Source organism: Balaenoptera acutorostrata, chromosome X (genome assembly GCF_949987535.1).
Source record: "Balaenoptera acutorostrata chromosome X, mBalAcu1.1, whole genome shotgun sequence".
Taxonomy (NCBI): domain Eukaryota; kingdom Metazoa; phylum Chordata; class Mammalia; order Artiodactyla; family Balaenopteridae; genus Balaenoptera; species Balaenoptera acutorostrata.
The window spans coordinates 131,584,249-131,594,650 of NC_080085.1; the positions used below are offsets into that span (position 1 = coordinate 131,584,249).

Consider the following 10,402-nt stretch of genomic DNA (forward strand, 5'->3'; position numbering starts at 1 on the left):
TCGCCAGGAAACCACGGCCTCGGTTTCCCTACTTATAGCATGGGAACGGTCTCCTCTGACTCCCAGACTGCTATAAGGACCAAATGAGGTCCTGGTGGCCTTGGGTCTAGAGGAAAGCAAACCGGGCCTGGCGACAGCACCCCCTCCCAGCCCCACCCCCAGTGTCCTGGCTCCACCCCTTCCAGGCACCGAAGCCCAAATGCTATGACCATTAGCCAGAATCCGATACATGAAAAAGGGAGAAGATAGTGCCAGGGGGACCGGTGGTTGGGGGCACTTGCAGTGCCGTCAGCTGGACCTTATGCCCTATCCCCTGTGGCGGCAGGAGGTGGCTCTGGGGGCCAAGCTGTGCCTGGTCCTCGATGGGTCCCTTCGCTTCTCTTGAGGGTAGCAGGGGTGCCAGCAGAGACTCTTCTGTGCAACCGTCTCCCAGCCCAGGCCCTACCTAGGTCAGGGCCCCCCACCCTACTCCGTTGCCCCAAGCTCAGAGATCCCAGGCAGCGGGGCCGTTGGGGGCCGGGGGCTGCAGGGGACATCCCGGAGAGGGGCCACATTGGGCAGAGCGGGCAGAGGCTTGCAGGTGGGAGGAAGGCGGACGGGGGAGGTGGAGGGAGACGCCGGGCAGGCCGCGGCCCCTCCCTGCTCCCTCCCTGCGCGCCGCCGGCGACATTGCCCCTCCTGGGCAGGGGGCGGAGAAGACGGCAACGGGAGAGGAGGAGGCGGCGGCGGAGGCGGGATTTGGAGTTTCCCTCCGCAGCGGCGGCGGCGGCGGCGGCGGCGGCCCCTCGGCTCCAAGCGAGGCCGCCGCCCGAGGCTCCGGTGGCGCTCGGCGGCAGAGGCTGTGGCGCTTCCCGCCGCCCGGGCTTCGGAAACTTCCCGGCCGCGACGCGCGGAGCCGGCGCAGGAAGCCGAGCGGAACGGAGGTGAGCGGAGGTGAGCGGAGCACGCGGCGCCCGGGCACCCACCCCACCCCCACCCTGCCTGGCCGCCCCCCGACGTGCGCTCCTCCACCCTGCACCCCCAAAGTCTTGCCAGAGCGCACCCCACAGAGCCAACGCACGCGCCCCTGGGAGACCCACTCAGTGCTACCACCGCACACCCCCCGCATCCCGCCCGTGCACCTCCCGTGTCCATGGCCACGCACACCCCCTGACACACGCGCGTGCACAAACCATGCACCGCGGACCCAGGTCCCTGCAGTGCACACACCAGCAGCCGCTAAGTCACCATCCACTACTGTCCCCAACTCAGACCAGCACCCATCCCAGACGCTGCCACGCCTCAGTACACACCCAGGCGCGCGAGCGCGCGCGCGCGTTCACACACACACACGCACACACGCCAAACACATCCCTGCGATGTCTGCACTAACATAGCTCTCCTCACCGTGCCCCACCATCTCCAACTCCCCATATGCTCATTACAGACACCCCACCCACGTTCCAGCCCAGAGACACTGCAATCCGCCCAGCCCTGAACAAACCCCAACACTCACCCCCACCTCAGAGGCCGACCCTCCCCACTCCCCGAAGGCAGGCCCGCTCCCCAGGCACACACCTCTAGCATCCCCGGCACGCACTCCCATACACCCCGACATGTATGCACACCTGCTGGATTCATGCTCTCCAGCACCCTGCCCCGCCCCCATCGCAAATAGCCCTCAACATCCCCCAGCACATCCCGAGTCCCTCCCACCACCACCCCCCAACACCTGGCACGCGGGCTCTAGAGGCTGCAGCATTTGGTGGCATCTCTGCCAGGCGCCTCTGGCTCGCCTTCGCAGCAGCGGCTCACCATCCTGAGACCCCCCCCCAGGTGCCTCCCTAAACAGACCTTGAGGCTCCCCAGCGACTGGCTTGGCCTCTTCCCTAAGAGATAAGGAAGGCACTTGGGGTGCAAGGTACCGTACTTAGATGGGGGGGAGGGGGGCGGGGAAGAGGAAGGGAGAGGCAGGCACTGAAATGGAGGCGGCCCAGCTGGAACCAAAGGGCCCCCAGTTGCTGGCACGCACGTAGTAGGTGGGTTTCCTGGGGGCAGGAGTCGGAGTGCCGCGTGTGCCCGTCTGCCTGTGCGGTGGGGGGAGGGCCGTGTGCGCACGTGTGCTTGTGCGTGTCTGGTGGGGACGAGTGTGTGACCCGCTGAGGAAAAAAGCAGGAGCGGTCCCCTCCTGGGCTCCCTCACGCAACAATTGGTTTCATTCATTCATGCCTTCTTTTGTTAACGAGCATTTCTTCCGTGAGCGCCGCGTGCCAGGCCCTTCACTGGGGGCTGGGGCCAGCTTGGGGCCGGGCACACACCCGCTCCTGCCTTGGAGGAACTCCCAGTCCCGCGAGGAGACCGACCGGGAAAAGCAGAAAGCCATCCCCAGTGGAAAGTGGATTTGGTGGAAAAGACAGTGGATTTGGCAGGAACGCTGTCGCTGGGAGTTCTGCTCCTGGCCATGTGACCCGGCCGCGACAGCCGAAATTCTGCCACTCGGCCCGGCGGGAACCGTGTGTTTCGGGGAGGCGGGGTGGGGGGGTGTGGATGGAGGGGGAGGCGGGGCGCCGCTCTCGGGAGGCTCCAGGGACCAGAAGGCGCACGCGGCGCGCGCGAGGCCTACGGGCAGCAGCGTTTCCGCGGCCTCCGAGGGGCACTGGCTGGGCCGGGCGGGGGCCGGGGGCGCCCGGCGGGAGCTGGGGCGGCGGGCGCAGCGTCCACCCTACGGGAAGCGCGCGGCCTGGCTCCGCCCGCCGGAGGGGGCCTGCCGAGGCCCCGGCGCTCCCGGGGAGCGGGTGCGGGGCGGGGCCGGCGCTGCGGGGGCCCGAGGGCGGGCGGGCCGGGCGAGGGTCGGGGGAGGGGGGCTTGGCTGCGCTCAGCCCTGCAGTGCGGAGGTGGCAACAGGTTCCAGTCTGTCCTGCTGCTGGCGCAGCGGGCGCTGCTGGCGCCGGGCAGCGAGCGCTCACTTTCGAGATTGAATCCCCCTCCTGAGCGCTCTCTCCCGGCGGGAGGGCTGGCCGGCAGGGGTCCGGAGCGAGGCGCAGGGGAGCCCCTCCTCGGGCGTTGCGAGGCGCAGGCCCCGCAGAACCCCAGCCCGGGGGCTGGGGTTAGGGTTTCTTGGAGCCTAGCTTCCTCTCCCCTCACCCTTGCAGAAGTTGCCTCCCTTCTCATCCTCAGCTTCCCAGCCCGGCTCCGGTCACCTCCCCCAGGGAGCCCTCTCCAGAAAGCAGGCCTAGGCACCTCAGGAGCTCCTACCTCCAGCGGGGTTGGCGACCGTCTCTCCAACTACACTGAGCCCTCATGACAGGGCGGGTGGGGACACGTATCTCTCCACCTCCCTGTCGGGTGCTGCCATCCCCACTGCCCACAACTCTGCCAAGCCAGACACCCCAGGCTGGCACATTGCAGAACCCCTTGGTGCCTTCAACCCCTGCCCACCCCAGGCTCCTGCGCACAGCTGCGGCAAGCCTGGAGGGAGCCCCCAGGCTTGGGGCCCATGGGCAGGTGGCAGCCAACCTCTGTCTCTGGGAGCTAGGAAGTGAGGGAAAGGAAATGCCCCCCGATCCACTCCGGCCCAGCTGGCAACGTCGGGGAACTGAGCCCTGGAGCACAGAGGAGGGAGACAGAAACCTTGGTGGGGGGGGGGGCGGGGGGGGCTGAAGAAGGAACAGAATCAGGACAGGCTGCAGAGGAGGAGGCCGGGACTAGGGGCAAGGGGACCCAGCCCAGCTGCCTGAGGCCCCTGGATGCATGTGGTGGGACTCAGCCCAGAGACCTAGACATGCCCCAGGCTGGCGGCCCACTGGGCCCGGAAGGGAGGGAGAGAAGGAGGGAGGGAGGAAGGGGGCAACTGGAGGCCCCTTCGAGGCAAACTGGCTCTCTGTAAGCTGCCCTCTCCCCAGCATTACCTCCCAAGTTTTCTCATCTTACTTTGTGGTCCGTGAGAGGAGTCTTTGGCAGTCACACTGGACTGAACCGTCCTAAACAGTGGCCCTCCGGTGGCTTTGCACCCTTCACTCCTTAGTTACAGCTCTGCCTTCTTTTACTTAGCTCCTTGGGGTAGATTCCCAAAAGCGGCCAGAGGGTGTGGTGTTCTTCCCAGCTTTGGATGCATATTACCAAGTTAATTTCCAAAAGGGCCATACCAACAGAGAACCCTCTAGCAACCAGCAATAGAGCAGCAAGCCAGTTTCACAGCACCCTTGCCAGCACTGGGAGCTCTCATTTTGAGAACATTTTACTAATGTGACAGGTGGGAAGTGTTACCTTGTTTTCTGTCGTTGATACCTTGTTTTTTTAATTTGCTTTCCTTCCATGCCTGAGGTTGAACCTTCCCCCAAACGCCTTGGACCGATTGCATTTCCTCCTTCATGCAGTCTTTTCTGGTTCCTTGCCCATTTATCTATAGGAGTCTTAACCTTTTGATGAAGCTGTATGAGCTTTATCTTATCTGCTGTACATTTTCCTTCAACTCTGCTATTTGCTTTAGATGGGCTTTAAGCAGAGAAGGGACACAGACCAGACTTTTCAGAAACCTCCCCCACATCATTTCATTGTCTCAGCACTTATCACACCTGGTATTATCTTGTTCGGTCCCTCGGTTTATTACTGACCTGTCCTGCAGGCCTGGGAGTGCCGTGCAAGCAGGGGCCCGGTGTGTCCTGCCTGTTCACCATCCTGTGTCCATGGAAGGTATGGAGGCCACTGTGGGCCTTTGCTGCAGGGCAGGGCTGAGGGGGGTTGAGGCAGACAGGCCTGGAGGTAGGGAGAGGCCTTTGGAAGCTATGATGGTGACCCAGGCCGGTGCAGGGGGCGGAGGGGAATGTCCAGATGTGAGAGACATTTAAGTGGAAATGACTTGGCTCTTGACAAAACAAGGAGCCAGGGGTGACTCCCAGGATCAATAACGTGGTAAGAGCAGAGCACCCCGCTTCAGGGCTGAGAGCACAGGGCTCCTGGGGCCTTTGGCCTGCCCTGTACGAAGGAAGCCATTGTGGTGCCCAGAAGCTGCCCTCTGCCTGCCCAGCCCTCCAGCTAGCCTTGGGCAGAGTTCTGGCCAGAAGGCAGCAGCGGGTTTCTGGTCCCGCTTCCCCCTCCCCTCTGTGATTTCACCAGCATCCCATGGTAGCCCAAGGCGGTGCCTATCAGGAGCCTGTCATATAGATGGGGCCGCTGAAGTCCAGTCAGGGGACGCGATGGTCACCCCAAATGAGTAGGGCTGGAGGCAGCCTCTGGGGCAGGGCCACTGGGCTCTTGTCCCCACCCCTCCCCCTGCCTCCAGGGGCCTGACTGGCGCCGGCCAGGGGAGCTGCAGCTGGTCCCCTGCTGGGCCCCTGACCTGCCCTTGGCCTCTGCCCTGGCCCAGTCCCGCTTCGGTGGAAGCCCCGGCTCAGCGCGCCACTTGCAGGGCCCACTCAACTGCTTTCGAGGGCACCCGTTGGCTCGCTGGCCCCCCTGAGCCCGCCCCCGCCGCCCCGCCCCTCCAAACGGCAACTCCACGTCCAAAGGCAGCAGCTTCCAAGGTGGAAGCTGGGTCCCACTGCCAGGAAGCGGCCGGTGCCCGGGCGGCAGTGGACTCGGCCTCCACGTGCGCGCCTGCCCCGCTGCCCCGCCCTCTTCCCGGTGGCCGGGCTCGGGGACTCCCTGCCCGCGGACGGCGCCCCTCGTCCCGCGGTGGCCGTGGCTGGGACGTCCGCGCGCGGCCGCTCGCCGCGGGATCACGCTCCAGGTTTCTCTCCTTTTGTTTTCTACGGGGGGAGGAGGGCAGCTCTGAGAGGTCCGGCCGGCCGAGGTCCAGCACCTCGGCACCACCTCTATTACCCGGGCCCGCCTGGCCACGGGGGCGATCTCGGCCTGGACCCCCTCTCACGCGCACACGCCCCCCAAGTCGGAAGCTCGAACGTGGGGAGTGACTGCGGGCAGGCAGAGTGAGAGAGACGCAGAAACGGGGTGTGGGGGGAGATGGCCGCGGCCTTGGGCCCCCAGGAGGGGCCAGGAAGGGACCCGCGGCGGCTCTCGAAGGGGCCGCTGGACGCCCAGCCTTCCTGTTCTGGGGGACCTCTCACACTTCCCTTCCCGGGACGGGAAGCAACGCCGAGTGGCTGCCAGGGGCGTTTTTCTTGGGGCGCAGGGGGCGCCTTTCTGCACATCCTTACTGTAGGAGGGGTATGAGAAGAGAATCAGGCAGTAGAGGGGCGTCCCTGCGGGACCCTCGGCGCCCGCCTTCAGGACCCGGGCCTGGCTTCCCGCTTGGCCCCCGGACCCGCGCCCGTTGGCGGCCGGGCGCGAAGGACGCGGGCTCACGTCGCGCGCCTTCCCTCTCTCTGCAGCTCTCGGGGCCCGACGTGCCAGGAGCCGCGAGCCCATGGAGGGTCTGGGCCGCTCGTGCCTGTGGCTGCGCCGGGAGCTGTCGCCCCCGCGGCCGCGGCTGCTGCTCCTGGACTGCCGCAGCCGCGAGCTGTACGAGTCGGCGCGCATCGGCGGGGCGCTGAGCGTGGCCCTGCCCGCGCTGCTGCTGCGCCGCCTGCGGCGGGGGAGCCTGTCGGTGCGCGCGCTCCTGCCTGGGCCGCCGCTGCAGCCGCCCCCGCCCGCCCCGGTGCTCCTGTACGACCAGGGCGGGGGCCGGCACCGGCGCGGGGAGGCCGAGGCCGAGGCCGAGGAGTGGGAGGCCGAGTCGGTGCTGGGCACCCTGCTCCAGAAGCTGCGGGAGGAAGGCTACCTGGCCTACTACCTACAGGGTAGGTGCGGGTGGTGGCCCGCGGGCAGCAGCCTGGGGAGGACCCCAGCCCAGGGAGGGCCGGGCCCCACCTTCTGAGGACACTCATGATTCATTTGACCTTGGGCAAGCCCGGCCTCATTTTGTCTAAAGTGGAGGTGAGATTCCCCTCCCCTGAGCATGACCTTGGGGAAGTCCTTCACTCTTGGGAGCCCCAGTTTCTGAGTCTGGAAAATGGGGAGAATCTGCCCTGACCTGGCTCCCTGGATGCTCAAGAATGGAACACCCAGTTCGGGCTCCCAGCCCCCATCCCATCATATCACCCCCTCCCCCAGCTGCTCAGCCACAAGAGGACAAATCCCGCTCAGCAAAGGGTCTGGAAGGGGGAGGGGAAGAGAGAGGGAGAGAAGCAGTGAAGGCAGGAGGAGGCAGAGACCTCCCCCCCTCCCCCGCCTGCCATGGTCATGGCAGGGCTTGGGGGTGGAGGGGAGATGGGCTGATACAGGCATGTTGGCTCCTTGCCAAGCCAAACACCCCCAGAGATCCAGGGTAGGGACGAGATTCCCATGAACCTACAGAGCCAGCTGTCCCCACCTCCCCATCCAGGAGGGTCATTGGCCTGTCGTCCCTTGCTCCATTCTGAATGTACAGGGACATAGAAATACATAAAATGTCAAATTTCCAGGCCCCCACCCCCATCCCCAGGGAAATAGTAGCTGTTTGTAGATGGAGATGTTCACTTCTTGGGACTTTGGGACCATCCAGGTGGAATGCTGCACTCTCTCCCAGGCTCTCTGCCTCTTGGGGTCCACCTCATCCCTGAAGAGAGCACAGACATGGCTGTGACCTGGCCCCTGACCTCGGGGTGCTCCTGGTCGACCTGGATCGGGAGACACCCAGGCAGAGAACTCACATCTGAACCTTTCCTCTCCTTTAACTGATGGCCGCTGTCCTCCCCAAGGCTGGCAATACGTCTAAACTCTGTTGAGCCCTCATGCCTGCCTTGGCTTGGCCCTGGGGGATGTAAGATCCTCTTTGGGTGGCTCTGCCCCAGCCTGGCGTCTTGCAGCTGCAGCGGGCACGTGCCGTCCGGAGGAGCAGCCACCAGTGCTGAGCACGCCACACGGGAGGCCAGTATAGGTCAGACTGCTGGCTTTCGAGTTCCCTTTGGAGACATCTGCCGGCCCCCTCAAGCATCGGGATTGTCCAGGGTCGGGGTCCCTATCCCCAGCCAGGGCACTCGGCTACCCAGGAGGCCAGATCAATGGGATCCTCCCCTTGTCCCCTCCCAGGTGGCTTCAGCAGATTCCAGGCCGAGTGCCCTCACCTATGTGAGACCAGCCTTGACAGCCGTGGGGGCCCAAGCACAGCCCCGGTGCCCAGCCCAGTGGTGGGGCTGGGCGGCCTGTGCCTGGGCTCCGACTGCTCCGACGCGGAATCCGAGCCCGACCGTGACTCCATGAGCTGTGGCCTGGATTCGGACGGTGCCACGCCCCCCCCAGCGGGGCTGCTGCCGTCCTTCCCCGTCCAGATCCTGCCCAACCTCTACCTGGGCAGTGCCCGGGATTCGGCCAACGTGGAGAGCTTGGCCAAGCTGGGCATCCGCTACATCCTCAATGTCACCCCAAACCTGCCTAACCTCTTCGAGAAGAACGGCGACTTTCACTACAAGCAGATCCCCATCTCGGACCACTGGAGCCAGAACTTGTCCCAGTTCTTTCCGGAGGCCATCGCGTTCATCGGTGAGTCCACTCTGCACTCCCCCCCTCCCTCCCCACCCCCGGGCCTGGCTGCTGGCCTCTCCCACGTCTTCCCTCTCCCTCACCTGGGCTCCTCCTCCAGGCTCAGCTGCCTCCCCAGAGCCCCCGAGCCGAGCCGGGACGGCCCTGCGGGGGCCGGGCAGCGCTGGGGCAGCTCCCCAGCTCGGAGGACCCCCCGGAAGGCCACCACCCGCACCTCACGCGGGCCCCCTCTGCCCCTACCTAGATGAGGCCTTGTCCCAGAACTGCGGGGTGCTCGTTCACTGCCTGGCGGGCGTCAGCCGCTCCGTCACCGTCACCGTGGCCTACCTCATGCAGAAGCTCCACCTCTCGCTCAACGACGCCTACGACCTGGTCAAGCGGAAGAAGTCCAACATCTCGCCCAATTTCAACTTCATGGGGCAGCTGCTGGACTTTGAGCGCAGCCTGCGGCTGGAGGAGCGGCGCGCCCGGGATGGGGGCAGCGGCGGGCAGGAGTCGGCCGCCTCTGACCCGCCCTCCTTCTTCACCACGCCGACCAGCGATGGCGTCTTTGAGCTGGACGCCACATAGGGCCCCGGGCCACCCCCCAGCGGGTGCGCCCAGCCCAGCCACCCGCGTGCTGGGGAAGAGGCGGGAGGGGGCTCGGCCTGGGGGGGCGAGGGAGAGCACAATACCTCATGTGGAGCTGTGGGACGAGGCAGGAGCCGGGAGCCCCTCCGGGGTGGCGGTGGGGACAGACCTGTCCTACCCACTTGAAACATCCATGGGAATCCTATTAAACGTGCCTATGGGCCGGGCCTGGGGCCGCCGGCCTGACCCGCGCTGCTTGTGGGCGGAACCCCGCTCCAGAACCTGCCTCTTCTGCGACTGTTACTTTTTCCTTCGGGGGGCGGGGGTGGGGATTCCCATCCCCGGGGACCCTTCCAGGTGGCTGCCGGTTCCCAGGACCCAGGCCGTGTGCGCTCGGCCAGGCCCCGAGCCCCCTGTGGTTTCCCCTTTCAGGGGGGCCGTGGGCCTGTTCCGGCCACCTCGTTTGCCCCAGGGACCGACTCCCAGTCCCACCCCTCTTCCCAAATGGCTACTTATGGGGAGGGGTGCACCGCCGCCACCAGCGTAGTCACCCCCTGCTCCTCCGCAGAGGGCTTGGCCTCCTGGGACTGGGGGCCTCCCCGGGGACATGGCCTTGGAGGCGCAGCCGCCACCCAGCGTCTGCAGGGACAGCCCCTTTCTGGCTGGCTCCTTGCTGGGCAGCGCTAGAGGGGAGGGCGCCGGCCTGGGAGCCGCTGGGCGGTTCCCGGCCACACATCTGGCGCCCTGACTGTTTATCCACTTGACATTTGAAAAGATGCTTTTTTTCCTCTTCCCCCAGATGTCTTGACAGGATCACTGGGGCTCTTTGTGACTGAGGGTGGTCAAACTGCCGCCGGAGGAGATGGGGTCTCAAAGCAAGAGCTGGGGGTGGGGGAGGGGAAGAAGAAGGCCTGGATTTTGCTGCTGTGGGTCCCACACAGCCGTGGTTGGTTTGGGGGGCGGGGAAGGGGCCGAGCCGCACACACACACGGTCATTCATTGCAGTACATACCCCTCATGGGCGGCGTGTGTGCGTGTGTGTGTGTCTATGTGTCAACACTCACACACACACCAGCCCGCTTACGGACCCGGCCCAGGGCCGGCAGTCCCCGCAGCAGGGCCATCTCACCCTTGGGAATCCACACCACGGTTCTTTCTTTAACTGTTCCCGAATAAATGGTTTCTGTAAGATCCTAAACAGAGGGAAGCAGCTTCCTGAGCACCTTGGAGAGTTTGGGGGAGAAGGCAGGGAGGGAGACCTGGGGAGGGGGTGTGCTGGGCTGCTCGGGGACTCGCGCACCACCCCGCCCCCATGTCACTTCCCATCTGGCATCCACACTGCCTGTCGGCCCAACCTCTGGCTGAGCCGCCCATTCACTCAGCACCCATTGAGCTC

At 65.5% G+C, this 10,402-nt stretch overlaps 1 protein-coding gene across 2 annotated transcripts; it reads left to right on the plus strand.

Annotated features, from left to right (window-relative positions):
• Positions 1-881: 881 nt before the first annotated feature.
• Positions 882-10,135, plus strand: DUSP9 (dual specificity phosphatase 9). 2 transcript variants are annotated; one of them, XM_057538415.1, is made up of 4 exons: positions 882-923; positions 6,309-6,716; positions 7,987-8,436; positions 8,681-10,135. In XM_057538415.1, exons 2-4 carry the CDS (start codon positions 6,344-6,346, stop codon positions 9,004-9,006), a joined length of 1,149 nt encoding a protein of 382 aa, XP_057394398.1. In that variant the 5' UTR covers positions 882-923; positions 6,309-6,343; the 3' UTR covers positions 9,007-10,135. The 2 variants fall into 2 exon arrangements, with proteins under 2 accessions (XP_057394398.1, XP_057394397.1); XM_057538414.1 differs by lacking the exon at positions 882-923 and adding an exon at positions 5,494-5,707.
• The last annotated feature ends 267 nt before the right edge of the window (positions 10,136-10,402 follow it).